Source organism: Amblyraja radiata, chromosome 30 (assembly GCF_010909765.2).
Source record: "Amblyraja radiata isolate CabotCenter1 chromosome 30, sAmbRad1.1.pri, whole genome shotgun sequence".
NCBI lineage: Eukaryota > Metazoa > Chordata > Chondrichthyes > Rajiformes > Rajidae > Amblyraja > Amblyraja radiata.
The window spans coordinates 10,444,312-10,462,208 of record NC_045985.1 but is presented as its reverse complement, the minus strand read 5'-3'; the positions used below and the strand labels follow the sequence as shown (position 1 = coordinate 10,462,208).

The following is a 17,897-nucleotide window of genomic DNA, read 5'->3' as shown; positions in this document are numbered from 1 at the left end:
CAAGATATCCAACGTTACTGATAATTCTTATTGCTGTTTTTTGTAATGTGCATAACGGCTGTAGGTTGGTTTTGTAGGTGTTACCCCATATCTCCACACAGTAACTCAGATATGGCAATATGAGTGTATTATACAAAGTATGTAATGATTTGTGGTCCAGAATGTGTCTTGATTTTCCCAATATTGCTATAGACTTTGCCAGTTTGCTTTGACGTGGTTTATATTGATTTGCATCTTTCATCTGACAGGAAGAGTCACACAACCTTCAGTCACTGATCACATCCTAGTTTGCTGAACTGCACCAGATTCTCACTGAGAAAGAGCAGCGGTTACTCGGAGATGTCCGAGAAGAAGAGGCGAAGATTGTAAAAACAATGGAGAAAAATCTTCAAGAGATTCAAGAGAATTTAAATTCCATTCAGGAGGACCTATCAAAATTACAGGGACAGATAGACCACAAGGACGGTGTGATATTTCTGAAGGTGAGGGGTTACACTACAGTTTGGCGAAGTGAAAGTGCAAAATGTCACAAAATGGTGGGTTAAATTTCTGAAATAAATGCTGCATTTACCAGTAATTCAGTCCTGGGTCAATGTTCCATCTACTCACCACATCCGACAATAATGACCCAAATTCCAGGAAACCTCATGTATTTATCCTACTTCAACTTAAATTTATCTGCAATATTGTCTTCAGGCCACCCTGTGAGTTCCACATTCTTTTTACTGCTATTCTTGTAGAATTTATTAAAGGCCATCATACATCTCAGGTTTTATTTTTCTACTCCCCACAAGTGGTGACAATATTTCCAACCCCCACACATTTAAATCTGCCGCTGATCTTAAAATGTTCCATCCCATTATCTCTGACATGTTACAATAATAGTCAAATGGTGCAGGAGTAGGCCCATCGAGCCATTCAATATGATCATGTCTGATCATCCACAATCAGTAACCCGTTCCTGCCTTCTCCCCATATCCCCTGACTCCGCTATCATTAAGACCTCTATCAAACCCTCTCTTGAAAGCATCCTGAGAATTGGCCTCCACTGCCTTCTGAGGTAGATCATTCCACAGATTCACAACTCAGGGTGAAAAAGTTTTTCCTCATCTCTAAATGGCCTATGCCTTATTCTTGAACTGTGGCCCCTGGTTCTGGATTCCCCGAACATCAGGAACGTGTTTCCTGCCTCTAGCGTGTCAAATTCCTTAATAATCCTATATGTTTCAATAAGATCCCCTTCCATCCTAAATTCCGACTATACAAGCCCAGCTGCTCCATTCTATCAATATATGACAGTCCCGCCATCCCGGGAATTAACCTTGTGAACCTAAGATGCACTCCCTCAATAGCAAGAATGTCCTTCCTCAAATTTGGAGACCAAAACTGCACACAATATTCCAGGTTTGATCTTACTTCAGTCTAGTACAACTGCAGAAGGACCTCTTTGCTCCTGTACTCAACTCCTCTAGTTTTGAAGCCCAACATGCCATTAGCTTACTTCACTGCCTGCTGAATCTGTGTGCTTACTTTCAGTGACTGATGAACAAGGACCCCCAGATCTCTTTGTACTTTATCTTTCCCCAATGATACCATTCAGACAATCTGCCTTCCTGTTCTTGTCACCAAGGTGGATAACCTCACATTTATCCACATTAAACTGCATCTGCCATGCATCTGCCCACTAACCCAACCTGTCCAAGTCCCTCTGCATCCTCATGGCATCCTCCTCACAGTTCACACTGTCACCCAGCTTTGCGTCATCTGCAAATTTGCTCATGTTACTTTGAATCCCTTCATCTTAATCATTAATGTATATTGTAAATAGCTGCAGTCCCAGCACTGAGCTTTGCGGTACCCCACTAGTCACTGTCTGCCATTCTGAAAGGGACCCGTTAATCCCTCCTCTTTGTTTCCTGTCTGCCAACCACTTCTCTATCCATGTCAGTACCCTACCCCCAATATCATGTGCTGTAATTTTGCCCACTAATCTCCTATGTGGGACCTTATCAAATGCTTTATGAAAGTCCAGGTATACTACATCTACTGACTCTCCCTTGTCCATTTTCCTAGTTACACCCTCATAAAATTCCAGATTAGTCAAGCATGATTTCCCCTTGGTAAATCCATGCTGAATCGAACCGATCCTGTTACTGCTATCCAAATGTGGCGCTATTTCATCTGTTATAATTGACTCCAGCATCTTCCCCACCACTGATGTCAGGCTAACGTCTATAATTCCCTGTTTTCTCTCTCCCGTCTTTCTTAAAATATGGGGTAACATTTGCGACCCTCCAATCCACAGAAACTGATCCTGAATGTATAGAACATTGGGAAATGATCACCAATGTATCCATGATTTCTAGAGCCACTTCCTTAAGTACCCTGGGATGCAGACCATCAGGCCCTGGTGATTTATCGGCCTACAGTCCCATCAGTCTACCCAACACCATTTCCTGCCCAATGTGAATTTCCTTCAGTACCTCGGTCACCCTAGGTCATCTGGCCACTAGTGCATCAGGGAGATTGTATGTGTCTTCCTTCAGGTAGAAGGTACAGGAGCCTGAAGACTGCAACAACCAGGTTCAGGAATAGCTACTTCCCCACAGCCATCAGGCTATTAAACCTGGCTCGGACAAAACTCTGATTATTAATAACCACTTTCTGTTATTTGCACTTTATCAGTTTATTTATTCATGTGTGTATATATTTACATTATGGTATATGGACATACTTATCTGTTTTGTAGTAAATGCCTACTATGTTCTGTGTGCTTAAGCAAAGCAAGAATTTCATTGTCTTATACAGGGACACATGACAATAAACTCACTTGAACTTGAAGACAGATCCAAAGTACCTGTTCAACCCGTCTGCCATTTCCTTGTTCCCTATAATAAATTCACCTGTTACAGTCTGCGTTCTTGGCTAGCTTACCTTTGTACCTTATCTTCCCCCCCCCCCCTGTATTACCTTTTTAGTTATCTTTTGTTGCCCTTTAAAAGTTTCCCAATCCTCAGGCTTCCCAATCATCTTTGTTACGTTATACTTCTCTTTTGTGTTTATACTGTCCTGGTCTTCCCTTGTCAGCCATGGTCGCCCCTTACTCCCCTTGGAATCTTTCTTCCTCTTTGGAATGAACTGATCCTGCACCTTCTGTATTATTCCCAGAAATACCTGCCACTGTTGTTCCACTGTCATTCCTGCAGGGGTATCTTTCCAGTCAACTTTGGCCAGCTCCTTCCTCATGGCTCCATGGTCCCCTTTGTTCAACTGTAATACTGACACTTCCGATATTCCCTTCTCACTCTCAAATTGTAGATTAAAACTTATCATATTATGGCCACTACCTCCTAATGGCTCCTTTACCTCGAGTTCCCTTATCAAATCCGGTTCATTACTCAACACTAAATCCAGAATTGCCTTCTCCCTGGTAGGCTCCAGTACAAGATGCTTTAGGAATCCATGACGGAGGAACTCCACAAACTCCCTTTCTTGGGGTCCAGCACGAACCTGATTTTCCCAATCTACCTGCATGTTGAAATCTCCCATAACAACCGTAGCATTACCTTTGCAACATTTTGCGACCAATTTTAACTCTTGATTCATCTTGCACCCTATATCCAGGCTACTATTTGGGTGCCTGTAGATAAGTCCCATTAGGGTCTTTTTACCTTTACAATTCCTCAGTTCTATCCATACTGACTATACATCTCCTGATTCTATATCACTCCTTGCTGGGGACTGAATTTCATTCCTCGCCAATAGAGCTACCCCACCACCTCTGCCCACATGTCTGTCTTTTCGATAGGACGTATACCCTTGAATATTCAGTTCCCAGCCCAGGTCCTCTTGCAGCCATGTCTCTGTAATTCCCACAACATCATACTTGTCAATTTCTAACTGAGCCTCAAGCTCATCCACTTTATTTCTTATACTTCGTGCATTCATAATAATAATAATAATAATAATATATTTTATTGTCATTGCACATAAGCACAACTAGATTTAGTTTGCAGCTTCCATCCAATGTCATAACTTAAATAACTAATACAATTTAGATTTAGATATCCCGAGAACATGGTTTGTAAAAGAACAGTAAAATAGTCAAAACAGTTCAAGTTCAAGTTCAAGTGAGTTTATTGTCATGTGTCCCTGCATAGGACAATGAAATTCTTGCTTTGCTTAAGCACACAGAAAATAGTAGGCATTTACTACAAAACAGATAAATGTGTCCATATACCATGATATAAATATATACACACATGAATAAATAAACTGGTAGTGCAAATAACAGAAAGTGGTTGGTAATAATCAGAGTTTTGTCCGAGCCAGGTTTAATAGCCTGATGGCTGAGGGGAAGTAGCTATTCCTGAACCTGGTTGTTGCAGTCTTCAGGCTCCTGTACCTTCTACCTGAAGGTAGCAGGGAGATGAGTGTGTGGCCAGGATGGTGTGGGTCTTTGATGATACTGCCAGCCTTTTTGAGGCAGCGACTGCGATAAATCCCCTCGATGGAAGGAAGGTCAGAGACGATGATGGACTGGGCAGTGTTTACTACTTTTTGTAGTCTTTTCCTCTCCAGGGCGCTCAAATTGCCGAACCAAGCCACGATGCAACCGGTCAGCATGCTCTCGACTGTGCACCTGTAGAAGTTAGAGAGAGTCTTCCTTGACAATCCGACTCTCCGTAATCTTCTCAGGAAGTAGAGGCGCTGATGAGCTTTTTTGATAATTGCGTTAGTGTTCTCAAACAGACTAAAGTGCAGATGTGTCTGTGCGACGTGACCATCCGAGGGAGACAGTCCAGGGGGGATGGGGGGCACTCAGCAGGGCCGGTTCAGAGCCGCTATAGCTCTGGGAATTAAGCTGTTCCTGAGTCTGAAGGTTCGGGCGTAGAAGGCCTTGTAACGTCTGCCGGAGGGAAGTAGTTCGATCAGTCCATTACAAGGGTGTGAGGAGTCTTTATGGATGCTGACAGCCTTCCTGAGGCACCGTGTGTGGTAGATGCCCTCCAAGGCTGGTAGCTGTGTCCCAATAATCTTCTGCACTCTGTGGAAGACGCTCCTCTCCGCCTCCGTGCAGCTGAGATACCACACAGAGATGCCATACGTTAATATGCTCTCTGTGGTGCAGTGGTAGGAGGTTGTCAGCAGCGTCCTTGTCATATATAATACTTTTAATCCATTACTCCCCGCACCTTTCACATTGATGCCCATTTCACTTGGCCTTACTCCCCTATCCCTTCCTGGGCGTTCTGCCCCATTAATTCTGGTGTCTTATCCTTTCTTTTACTCTCTTTCCCTTGTATCTCCATTTTGTCCTCCCTTCTCCAGATAAAATCCCACGACCTGCCCGGTCTTACTCGTAAGTTGCATACTCGTAGTTATTTTCATCGACATTCCTAATGCTTTCTCCCCCGTGTTCGATGTCTCTACGACAATATCCACTTTCTGTCTGTGTGACAGCGACAAAGAGTTGGGAATTATCAGAGGGTATTTTGTAGCAATCTAGTGAAATACCCGCCGTCGGGATCATGACGATCCATCTCAGTCTATTGAGATTTGTGTTTTATTTATTTCAGGAGGAAGCTGGTCGCAAGAGGAGGTAGGACATGCTTTTGACTGAAACAATGTACGTTTTTACAGTACCGCTCAAAAAAACAGCTAATGCTCAGTTTCTAACCAGCTGTTAAATATTTGCAGGGTTATTGATGAAACCAAACCAATGTTGGTGGCAGATAGCGCATTGCCCATTGAAAAGTATGATCGCACCCTTTTCTACACATAGCATTGAGCGAAACATCTGATATCATCAAACGAGGTAAAACTGATACCTTTTCCATTGATCTTTTTTAAAACATCTTTATGCAATACTTATATGTGAAGATTAATGGTATTAATGGACTCTGGGGGAAGTATCACAAAGACAAAGCAAAGATTGTTTGCATTTGAACAGATCCTTGTTCCTGGGAGAATAGATTTGCTGTGCTGGGTGAAATTGCGTAGACTAGGCCTGTGTAGTCGAGGGTTCAGGTGTATTAGAGGAGAATTCAGTGAAACACAAAGTCCTTACACGGCTCAGTGGGCTGGATGCAGGGAGGATGTTTCCCCTGTCTGAGGGGGTCTGGAGCCAGCGGAAACCCTCTGAATGTGAGCTGCACCATTTAGGACAGAGACAAGGAGACATTACTGCATGCTGAGACTAGGCAACCTTTGGAATTCACTGCACACCCGGTGGCTGTGCATAATCAGTCATTCAGTGCTCTTGGAGCCAGAGAGCCATGGTTGTACATTACAGAATCAGGCCATTGGGCCCATCGCCTCCATGTCCACCCTTTTCCCCAGCCACACAAATCCCATTTGCCCACATTAGAACCATATTAGTCTGAAGAAGGGTTTCGGCCCGAAACGTTGCCTTTTTCCTTCGCTCCATAGATGCTGCTGCACCCGCTGAGTTTCTCCAACATTATTGTGTACCTTATTCTACACCTCGTTTGCCAAATCACAATGCCTCTTAAATATAGTGGTTACTTCTGATTTCACCACCTCCTATGGCAAAATATTCCAGGTATTAACAACTCTTTGTGTGAAGAAAACTGCGTCCACCAGTATTGATCTCCCTGCATGACAATAAGGTTTCAATGATCTAGCCTATATCCTGCTGCAGACTTTGACAGACTACCTTGCTATCCCCAACATTACCCGTTCTCCACAAACTTAGTAGTCACACCTCCTACATTCACATCAAAGCCATGAAAACATAAAATGAACAGCAATGGTTGCAGCACGGTTCTCTAATGCACACCACCAGTCACAGATCTCCAGGCAGAAAAATCACACCTACCTCTAACCACCAACTTTTTACCATTTTACCAACTCGTCTTGGATCCAACCTGACTTCCTTTTATGGACCAGCCTTACATGTGAAACATTGTCAAGTCCCTCAGTGAAGTTCATATATTGCTTCACAATGAGATCAGAGTGTTCTTGGTTGTACAGACACATCAAATCTGCCCTCCACTAAAGAAAGCAAGTAAAGAGTAGCAGATTGCCCCGCCTGTCCAGTCCACTCCCGTTCAGTATGATCACGGCTACTCCACCCCACATCTCTACTTCCTCTTTAATTACCACACACCTCCGTCTCCTCATCTTCCAATCTGCCTCTCCCTCGCCGTCTACTGCCAAGATATTTGAAAACCCGCCTTATTTCACCATCTCCACCCGCAATTACTTGTTCATCCTCACTTTCCACGTTTGTTTTCCCCATCCACGCACCGTGCCCCCTCCTGTTCCCGATAATCTGCGGAATTTCCCCTCTCCAGCCCGGTTAAAAGCTCCTGGAAAGATGTCTGTTGTCCATCCAATGTGGTTGTGGGTGAAACCCCTCGGCAAGGTGTCAGTTGTCCGCCCGCCTGTGCCTGACTCTCCCCCACCGACCCCGGGGACTCTCTGATTCTCTGCTTCTCCCCCCAGTCTCCGTCACCCTGGATGTGGAAACAGCGCATCAGTGGCTCGAGGTGTCTGAGGATCGGAAGAGGGTGAGACGGACCGAGACCCGGAGGAGTCTCCCTGACACCGGGAAGAGGTTTACAGCCGGGGCGTGTGTGCTGGGATCGGAGGGATTCACATCGGGGAGACATTACTGGGAGGTGGAGGTGGCGGGGAGTCGGGGCTGGAGTCTGGGAGTCGCCGCAGAGTCTGTGGAGAGGAAGGGGCCGGTCACACTGACCCCCGAGAATGGAGTCTGGAGGATATGGCGGTGGGATGAGGTGTTTGATGCAGTCACCTCCCCTCCATCCCCTCTCCCCGCCCGTCCCATTCCCGGGAGGGTGGGAGTTTATCTCAGTTACGAGTCCGGGATAGTTTCATTTTATGACGCGGACACCAAGTCCCATCTCCACACCTTCACTGGGAATAAATTCACGGAGAAACTTTATCCTTTCTTCAGGCCTTGGGATGAAAAGTGGCTGAGAATCTGGTCCGGTACTGCTCAGCATCAGGAGCAGGGCTCAGGGGATGTAGGGCAGAAACCCGATGGACAACAGGTCAGCGCTGAACGGCTCCCATTTAATCCCCAAATCCCGCGTCGTGAAACCCAGTGAGCGCGGAAATAAAACCAGGGGGAATGTAAATGTGGGAAGAGTGAAATAAACAGCAACTGAAATCAGAGCTGTCTGTCGATCCGTTCATTTCAACGTGTTAACCGCGTCCGTCAAAGGAACAGAAACACTTTTGTGAAAATATAAAGATTGAAACAATCGCCCTTCCCACTTGTTCAGAAGTTCATCAGATGTTTGCAGCATTTGCTCTCCGCACAACAGATTTGTGTTCTTCGGGAAGGATCTTTGGAAGAATGGGTTCAAACCGAATTCCTGGTTCCAGGTGGGAGCCTGTTGTACTCAGGCCCTGCCTGTCTCTCTGTAGAATATGTAGAACATTCCTTGTTTCAGTCGCCGCCAGACCCCTCCCTCACCTCTCTCCCAGGTACATCATGTCTGTATCGGTGTTGCTTCTTGCTCTCGTTCACCGCCTTAACGCTTTATCTCCATATAACCATATAACAATTACAGCACGGAAAACAGGCCATCTCGGCCCTTCAAATCCGTGCCGAACACTTATTTTCCCCTAGTCCCATCTACCTGCACTCAGACCATAACCCTCCATTCCTTTCCCATCCATATACCTATCCAATTTATTTTTAAATGATAAAATCGAACCTGCCTCCACCATTTCCACTGGAAACTCATTCCACACAGCTACCACTCTCTGAGTGAAGAAGTTCCCCCTCATGTTACCCCTGAACTTCTGTCCCTTAATTCTCAAGTCATGTCCTCTTGTTTGAATCTTCCCTACTCTCAATGGGAAAAGCTCCCTCACTGCCAGTTTCCAACCAGCTCTCACGTTCCTCTGCTCGAGCCCTTTCCCTTCGATTTCTCGCTGTCTCTATCTCTGTCAGAGAAAACAAGAGTGAACAAAGTCCATTCCAAGCCCGCGGACGCCATCGGCTACCTCGTCTAACCTCGACCCCTTTTCATGCATCAGAAATGCAATATTCCCCACAAGATCGAGTGAGTACAACAACAACACGCTTACATTTACTTTTAGGAGACCCCACAGTGCTTTACATGCGTAATGCCCCTGTCCCACTTAGGAAACCTGAACGGAAACCTCTGGAGACTTTGCGCCCCACCCAAGGTTTCCGTGCGGTTCCCGGAGGTTGCAGGTGGTTGCCGGAGGTTGCAGGTAGGGAGACTGACAAAAACCTCCGGGAACCGCACAGAAACCTTGGGTGGGGTGCAAAGTCTCCAGAGGTTTCCATTCAGGTTTCCTAAGTGGGACAGGGGCATAAGTCTCTTTGAAGAGCAGCCACGAATGGCAACTGAAATGCAGGAGTCAAATTGTAGACAGGAACACACAAAAGGAGTTTAAAAACATGCTATACAGTGCAAAGCGATTTGGGTTTATTTCAATTGCAGTATTAGAAGCACCAAGCACATTATTCAAATAAACACAATCTTTCTATTCAGTTCTTGTGAATGTTACTGGTGATACGAATTATCCAAATTCAACATCAGGGTATTAAGTGTATGTTGTATTAATCTACAAACCTACAATATTGTAAGTGGTTAAGAAGTTTTTAAGATGGAACTGCAGAAGCTGGAAAATCGAAGGTACACAAAAATGCTGGAGAAACTCAGCGGGTGCAGCAGCATCTATGGAGCGAAGGAGATAGGCAACGTTTCGGGACGAAACCCTTAGGCTAAAACCAAGTTTAAATGATCTATCACACCATGGGTGGGGGGGATATAAAATGACCCTATCTGCTGACCTATGAATGAACAATTATCTGCTGCCTTGGGTCTACCAGATACCCTAAATGGATCCTTGGGCCCATCTAGGCTAGCCTAGATATTAAAGATACCAGTTAAAACCAGGTTTAGATGGCCAATTACAGCTTTGGAAATACAAAATCCCCCATTGCCTTGGTCCTACCAGATTCCCCAAATAGTCCCTTAATTGCCTAACTGGGGGGAGTTGAGGGTTTGATAGGCACAATGCATCCACACCCCTCCCCCCCACCCCCTCTCTCCCCACTTCCTCCACACCCCCCCCCCTCTTCCCCCCCACCTCTCTCTCGCTTTCTCTGCCTCGGGGAGGGGGTAGAGAGGGAGGGGGAGGGGGTAGAGGCAGCAGCTACCGGTCATGGAGCACAAGCCTCCCCATCAGGCACCGGGCCCAAGCTAGGCTGCCGGCGTCATGGACCAGAGCGAGGACCGCAGCGCTCGGAGGACTGTGAAAAACAGCAGAGGGCTGGCAGGGCACTCACCAGCGTGACAGTCTACAACTCCGTCAGTTTCACCACCTCCAACGTGACCCCACCACTGGCCCCATCTTCCCATCTCCTCACATGTCTGCCTTCCGCAAAGACCGCACCCTCCATAACTAAAAATGTTAATCTATTCTTAAGAAATTGATAGATGGTAATGGAATTTTGTAATTAGCTACAATTAGGTAACTAACTAATTATATGCTTTAATTTCAAGTCATCGAAGTAAGATTGTTTCATATTTGTTTCAGAACGCTTCAATCTATAATAACTGAAAATTTATTTTAGTTCTCTTAATTTTTAAGAAAGTTATGGCCATTTGACCGTCCTCGATCACAGCTTTTGTGTTAAGTCAATGGAAAAGCAATAGGGAACAAGATGCTAATTTCCGAGTATGAAAATGGCCACATATTCTTATAGAAACTAACAAAATTCTTAAGGGGTTGGACAGGCTAGATGCAGGAAGATTATTCCCGATGTTGGGGAAGTCCAGAACTAGTGGTCACAGTTTAAGGATAAGAGGGAAGTCTTTTAGGACCGAGATGAGAAAATCATTTTTTACGCAGAGAGTGGCGAATCTGTAGAATTCTCTGCCACAGAAGGTAGTTGAGGCCAGTTCATTGGCTATATTTAAGATATGGCCCTTGTGGCTAAAGGGATCAGGGGGTATGGAGAGAAGGCAAGGATGGGATGCTGAGTTGGATGATCAACCATGATCATATCGAATGGCGGTGCAGGCTCGAAGGGCCGAATGGCCTACTCCTGCACCTATTTTCTATGTTTCTATGTCTGTTTCTATGACTTTTTTTAATACTGAAGATAAGAAAGTGAATTAGGTGACAAATTATACTTCTTTTTATGCTTTATCTGATGGGATAAATTGCAGACTTGATTTTTAAAGTCTCAAAAATTTGTAACATTGCTTGATGGGGGCATGCACATTGAATTCTCCCAATTTTGTTTGCCCTTGCTGTCTCCTCCCCTTCCTACCTCTCCTTCAGCCCTCTCGCTGCCCCCTCCTCCTTTTTCCTCTATTCTCCCCGCCCCCCACCAGTCTGAAGAAGGGTTTCGGCCTGAAACGTTGCCTATTTCCTTCGCTGCATAGATGCTGCTGCACCCGCTCAGTTTCTCCAGCATTTTTGTGCACCTTCGATTTTCCAGCATCTGCAGTTCCTTCTTAAACAAATAACATTCACCAAAGATCCTATAGCTCCACTATGGGATCTTTGCTGCCGCATGGAGTCAGTCGCATACTGGTGGGACAGGCCTCGTAAACACTGCCTCGTTAACCTGCCGTCACTCATGAGCGCGCTCCAGTTAAAGCTCCATTCACAAAATCCTTTGTTCTCTCTGACATCAACGGCCCGCCCACTGACGCGTGATTGGTCGGCCCTGACCAGGATAGCCCGCCCACTAACGCGTGATTGGTGGGTCCAGATCACTATGACCCGCCCACTGACGCGTGATTGGTCGGTACAGTTCACCATGTCCCGCCCACTGACGCGTGATTGGTGGATCTAGATCACCATGTCCCGCCCACATACACATACGAGATGTGCAGTGAAATGAAAAGTGGCAATGCTCGCGGACTTTGTGCAAAAAGACAAACAAACAAACAACCAAACAAACTATAAACAAAATCATAAACACACACATATTATTTTACATATTAAATATTGGAAGGAAAAACGTTCAGTAAAGTTAGTCCCTGGTCCTTTGGGACTGCCCTGAGATACTGGAAGAGGAGCAGGAGCAGCATCTTTAGCTGGGACAGCCCTGAGATACTGGAGGAGCAGCAGAAGCAGCATCTTTAGCTGGGACTGCCCTGAGATACTGGAGCAGGAGCAGGAGCAGCATGTTTGTCAAGTCAAGTCAAGTCAAGTTTATTTGTCACATACACATACGAGATGTGCAGTGAAATGAAAAGTGGCAATGCTCGCGGACTTTGTGCAAAAAGACAAACAAACAAACAACCAAACAAACTATAAATACAATCACAAACACACACATATTCTTTTACATATTAAATATTGGGAGGAAAAAACGTTCAGTAAAGTTAGTCCCTGGTGAGATAGGAGTTTACAGTCCAAATGGCCTCTGGGAAGATACTCCTTCTCAACCTCTCCGTTGGCTATTTTCATGCCTGACCTGTCCCGCTGAGTTATAGACCCAGAGACAGACAAAACAAACAAACAACCGTGCAAGCTATTCATTCACACATGGTCAGTATCTGAACATTTAATAGTGTTATTTATTCATGCGGTGACTTCGACTTCTGTACATTCATCACCTATCGTTCCAGAGAGTACTCGTGAAAAACCGTTAAAACGCGTGCAAACGTTGTAATTTGTCTGTACACAAAAATGCTGGAGAAACTCAGCGGATGCAGCAGCATCTATGCAGCGAAGTAAATGGGCAACATTTCAGGCCGTAATGGGGGGGGGGGGGGGCGGGGGCGAGGAGAAGAGAATAAAGGAAAAAGGAGGAGGAGACAGCCAGAGGCGAAACTATCGCCAAGCCTACGCTTGGTCTCACACTCTGCACAATAACATCACTTGAATACCAGACACTGCAATGAAGAAGGGGTCTAGTCCCGAAACGTCACCCATTCCATCTCTCCAGAGATGATGCTTGTCCCGCTGAGTTACTCCAGCTTTTTGTGTCTATCTGCAGTACCTTCTTATACGCTCGATTTTTATTTAATAATCTCATGTGTAAACTTGAATTTAAAGATTCAATTATACTCTATTGTCACGTGTACCTTGTGACAGTGGAATTATCTGCTTTTGCAAGCATTCCGGTAAAATACAGACCTCGCCTCCTCCATGGCCAGAGTGAGTCCCACCGCAAATTGGAGGAGCAGCACCTCATATTTCACTTGCGTAGTTTGCACCCCAGCGGTATGAACATTGATTTCTCCAATTTCAGGTAATCCTTGCTGTCTCCCAGCTCTCTCATATCCCACTGTCTCTACCTCCTCCAGCAGCTCATTCCATACACCCACCACCCCTTGTGTGAACAAAGTTACCCTTCAGGTTCCTATTAAACCTTTCCAACCTCACCTTAAACCTATGTCCTCTGGTACTGATTCCCCTCCTCTGGGCAAGAGGCTCTGTGCGGCTACCCGATCTGTTCCTCTCATGATTTTTTACATCTCTTCTAAGATCATCCCTCATCATGGAAAAGCAGCCAACATAATCAAATACTTGTCCCACCCCGGTGATTCCTTCTTCTCACTGTTCTTGTCGGGCAGAAGGTACAGCATCTTGAAAGCGCGTACTACCAGTCTCAGGAACAGCATTCTCCCCTCTGTTATCAGGCTTCTGAATGGTCCTTCCATAAGCTAGACATTGTGTGTTGAAGGGCCTGTTCCTGTGCAGTATTGATGACGACTTGTTTTCTCTGTTGAGCGGCAGTGCAAGGTTGATTTTCTGACCAGAGTGGAGCTTACTTTACTTTAGAGATACAGCATGGAAGTAGGCCCTTCGGCCCACCGAGTCCACATCGACCATCGATCACCAATTAACACTTGGTCTCTGTTATCCCACCTTCCCGTTCACTCCCATCATACTTGGGGCAATTTACAGAGGGCCAATTACCCTACAAACCCGCATGTCCTTTGAATGTGGGAGAAAACCGGAGCACCCGGAGGAAACCCACGCGGTCACCGGGAGAATGTGCACGTTCCGAACATTGAACATGGTCAGGATCGAACCCGGGTCTCTGGCCCCGTGAGGCAGCTGTTCAATCTGCTGCTCCATATTACCTCAGAAATATTAACCCTTCCCTTTCCAGATACTGTACACTGCCCGACCTGCTGAATGCCGACAACGTTTTCTGTTTTTTTGTTGGCATTTTATGGTCAGACTCACGTTCCAATCACCCATTTAACTGGAAAAACTTTAGTTTCAGGGAATGAAATTTACCCGAAGCTGATTACAAATGACATCGGCTTTCTGGTCAGGGCTGTGATTGACGGGGCTGAGCTCCGCCTCCCCTCAGCCGTGCCCCGCCCCTTTCATTGATCGTTCCACAGCTCCGGGCTCCCCCGGGTCCTAAACCCCGCCCACACGTTGTTGTCCAGCCTCACTGACCTCCTCTGGCAGCGTGTTCCATTTCCCCACGACCTTCTGTGTGAAAATATTGTTCCTCAGGTTCCGATTAAATCTTGCACCTCTCACCACAAACCTGTGTCCTCTAGTTCTCGACTCCACTACTCCGGGTAAAAGACTGTGCATTCACCCTATCCATTCACCTCTTGATCCCATGCACTTCAGCCTCCGGCGCTCCAATTAATTACTGCAGGGCGTCAGCAGTTTCAACGAATGGGAATGCGTTTTGAACCAGGACGTGGAGGATTAAAATGGCTGCGAAAGACCCGGTCGAGAGTTTAACCGAGGAGGCAGTTTGTCCCATCTGCCTGGATTTCTTCACCGATCCGGTTATACTGGACTGCGGGCACAACTTCTGCCGCTCCTGTATCACACAGAGTTGGGACAGGGAGGGGAGAAACTCCTGCCCGGAATGTAGAGAGGAATTTACAGACCGCACCCTCAGGGTGAATCGGGCCTTGGCGAGACTGTCTGAGAAAGCTCGAACACTGAGCCTGAATCGGACAGAGAAGGAAAGTAAACTTCAGTGCGAGGAACATCAGGAAGAACTGAAGCTGTTTTGTGAAACTGACAAGAAGCTGATCTGTGTGATTTGTCGAGATGCGCGGGAACACAGAGATCACCGCTTCATGCCGGTTAAAGAAGCTGTTCAAATATACAAGGTAAATGCAAACCGATTTTGATCGCATCATTGTTTAATTCCATTTTTATAATCTAACATTTTTATTCTCTGATTTTCAATCACAATCCCAGGATCAGACGCAATGTTCCATCCAGTCTCTTACAAAAAATAAATCAGAGATCCAGCGAATGGAGCAGCAACAGAAACAGAAGATTTCTGGAGTTCTGGTGAGGCTTTTAAGTTTCGATTTCCTGATCTTGTGTAGATTTGATCCCTGTGATGCGTGTAATAATAGGGCAGCGCAGTGACACAAGTAGTGCTGCTGTCTCCTAGTTCTGGTGAACGGGTTCGATCCTGACCTCGGGTGCTGCCCGTGTGGTTCACGCCTTCTCCCTGTGACCGTGTCGGATTCCTACCACGTCCCCAATACACGCTGGTTCAATGGTCAATCGGTGACTGTTATAATCCCTGGGAAAGTGGGTGATGGACGGATAAATGGGAATTAATGGGCACGTGAAAAGGAATAGGCAGCAGGGAATTGTATTAGGGTAGAGGATTGATGGGTTATAACATTACACTCACGACATTTCAGAAGCATTTAGACCAGGGGTGGGGAACCTGCGGCCATTAAGTGCGGCTTTTTGAATGAATCCAAATTTTGTAGAACAAATCCATTTATTTTTATTAATATGTTTTTGTTTGACTTTTATTAATTTTATTTTAATCTTAAAATGAACGTATTTAAAATACCAAAGAGTAAAAGAAGATTCAACTAAATAATCCTCCCCGACTGACGGCCACAATTAAAACATTAGTAAGTCATGAGGGCTATTTTAACAGCTTTTATGCTCATGATTTAGTTCTAATGCGACTCTAGAATGTACGTTAACCTCCCTGCCTAACTGGCGCCACACCGCCTGAGGCTGGTTGACCAGAGGGAAAATGTCTGGGAGAGTCCGCTGGCCGTCCAGTCTTCAGTATTATCAACTTTTGATAGTGGTACACGTGCCTTTACGTTTGAAGTTGAATTTGGGAATAGTTAAACAGCGTATTTGTACGACTGTATTTTTAAAAATTCTGTCTGATTAACAGCCCATCATGTGAAAAAAAAAACGCAAAAGAACGCTGAGGGAAGAAAAAAAAAGTTTTTAATGAGTATTGCGAAAAGCAAGAATTTCATTGTCCTATCAGGGACACATGACAATAAACTCCATTGACTTGACTTGTTTCTGCTCAAGTTAACATGATTTGCTTGCTTTGTGATACTGTAATATCAACATTGAAGAAATCCAATGCTCATCAGCATTATGCCACTCCTAAGGACCACAAATATTTCAACTTAGAGAGTGAGGTGCGAAAGGTTGCATTGCAGAAATTAAAAGATGAAAAGCAAAGGCAGTTATTTCAAGCAGCGGCAAGAGCAGGAAATAATGCTACTGAAGCGACTTGTATACTGGGGAGGGGGGGGGGGGGGGTGAAGGGTAGCCATTTAGCGATGTAGAAACTGTTAAAGAATGCATTGTCGAAGTTGAAGGATGCTTAGACCCCGATAAGGTTTCACAGTCCAAACAACTGCCTCTTTCAAGGAGAACTATCATTGATGAGCAGCATGAATTAGGCCTCAACGTCACAGAACAACTTCACTCAATACTCCAAAAGGAAAATATATATTAATCAATCGCTTTGGATGAATCAACTGATACTACTGACTCGCCGCAGGTTTTATACTTCATTCGGGCCATAACAGAAGATTTTCTTTGCTACGAAGAGTTAGTCGCTTATGACACTCTTACAGGTAGAATACGAGGAATAGATTTCTTCAACAACTTTCAAGTTAAATGTCGTGAAGTTGGACTGGATTTGGTTAATTTAGTGAGTGTATGTACAGACCTTCCATGACACGAAAACGTGAAGAGTTTATTCCACAGATAAAAAAGGTATTATCAGATCCAGATGCACTAATTTCATTTCATTGTACCTTACATCAGCAAAATCTCTGTGCTAAATCTACTATTTTAAGTGACACTTTGCAACAAGTTATAAGTATTGTTAACTATATTCGTGCAAATGCAACATGGCATCGTCAGTTTTATAATATGCTAAAGTTGGACGATGAGGCATTCACTGTGGATTTACCGTATCATTGTAAAGTGCGTTCGCTATTGCAGGGACAGGTGTTAGCAACATTTTTATCTTTGCGAGAACAGGTAGTTAAATTTCATGAAGAACAGAATCAGCAATGTGAATTATTGAAAGAAGATTCCTATAGAAATACTGCATTTCCCTGTGATATCATGTCAGAGCAAAATTATTTGAATGTTTCTTTGCAAGGTAAAACTATGTCTATATATGATATGTGGCAAAAAGAATCCAAGCGTTTTGAAAAATGCTATCTTTTTTCAAAACTCTTCTTCAAAATGAAATTTCGGATAAACATTTTCCCCAGTTAGTGAAGGTGATCGATGAGCAGGAGGATTCATGCAAATTATTTGAAGAATACGCAGCTGTTATAAACGTATTAATTAAAGAATACAATGAAAGATTCACTGACTTTGAGAATCAAGACATCACACTCAAATTAGCATTTCAACCTTACTGTTGATGTCTCCGTTATGATACTGTTGTGGCTATAGGGATCAGGGAGTATGGAGAGAAGGCAGGTATAGGATACTGAGTTGGATGATCAGCCATGATCATATTGAATGGCGGTGCTGGCTCGAAGGGCCGAATGGCCTACTCCTGCACCTAATTTCTATGTTTCTATGTCTCCAAGGCTCCTAAAGAACTATATATGGAATTGATTGAGCTCTCAGAAGATGACATTTTAAAGTCCTTTTTT

General features: G+C 44.8%; 2 protein-coding genes and 2 long non-coding RNA genes across 5 annotated transcripts in view; 3 read left to right on the top strand and 1 right to left on the bottom strand.

Annotated features, from left to right (window-relative positions):
* The window catches only part of LOC116989957, a 551,502-nt gene that overhangs the window by 426,142 nt on the left and 107,463 nt on the right, over nt 1-17,897 (top strand). The gene's annotated exons all lie outside the window — the stretch shown is intronic.
* Nucleotides 1-17,897, bottom strand: part of LOC116989884 — a 144,457-nt gene that overhangs the window by 92,766 nt on the left and 33,794 nt on the right. The gene's annotated exons all lie outside the window — the stretch shown is intronic.
* Nucleotides 293-5,742, top strand: LOC116989874. Its single transcript, XR_004416351.1, has 3 exons — nt 293-482; nt 5,580-5,602; nt 5,701-5,742. It is a non-coding gene; the product is annotated as an uncharacterized LOC116989874 (long non-coding RNA).
* The window catches only part of LOC116989858 (nuclear factor 7, brain-like), a 28,191-nt gene continuing 24,981 nt past the window's right edge, over nt 14,688-17,897 (top strand). For both annotated transcript variants that reach the window (XM_033047428.1, XM_033047427.1), the window contains exon 1: nt 14,688-15,098. In XM_033047428.1, the coding sequence (XP_032903319.1) occupies nt 14,688-15,098 (411 nt within the window). The remainder of the gene's footprint in view (nt 15,099-17,897) is intronic.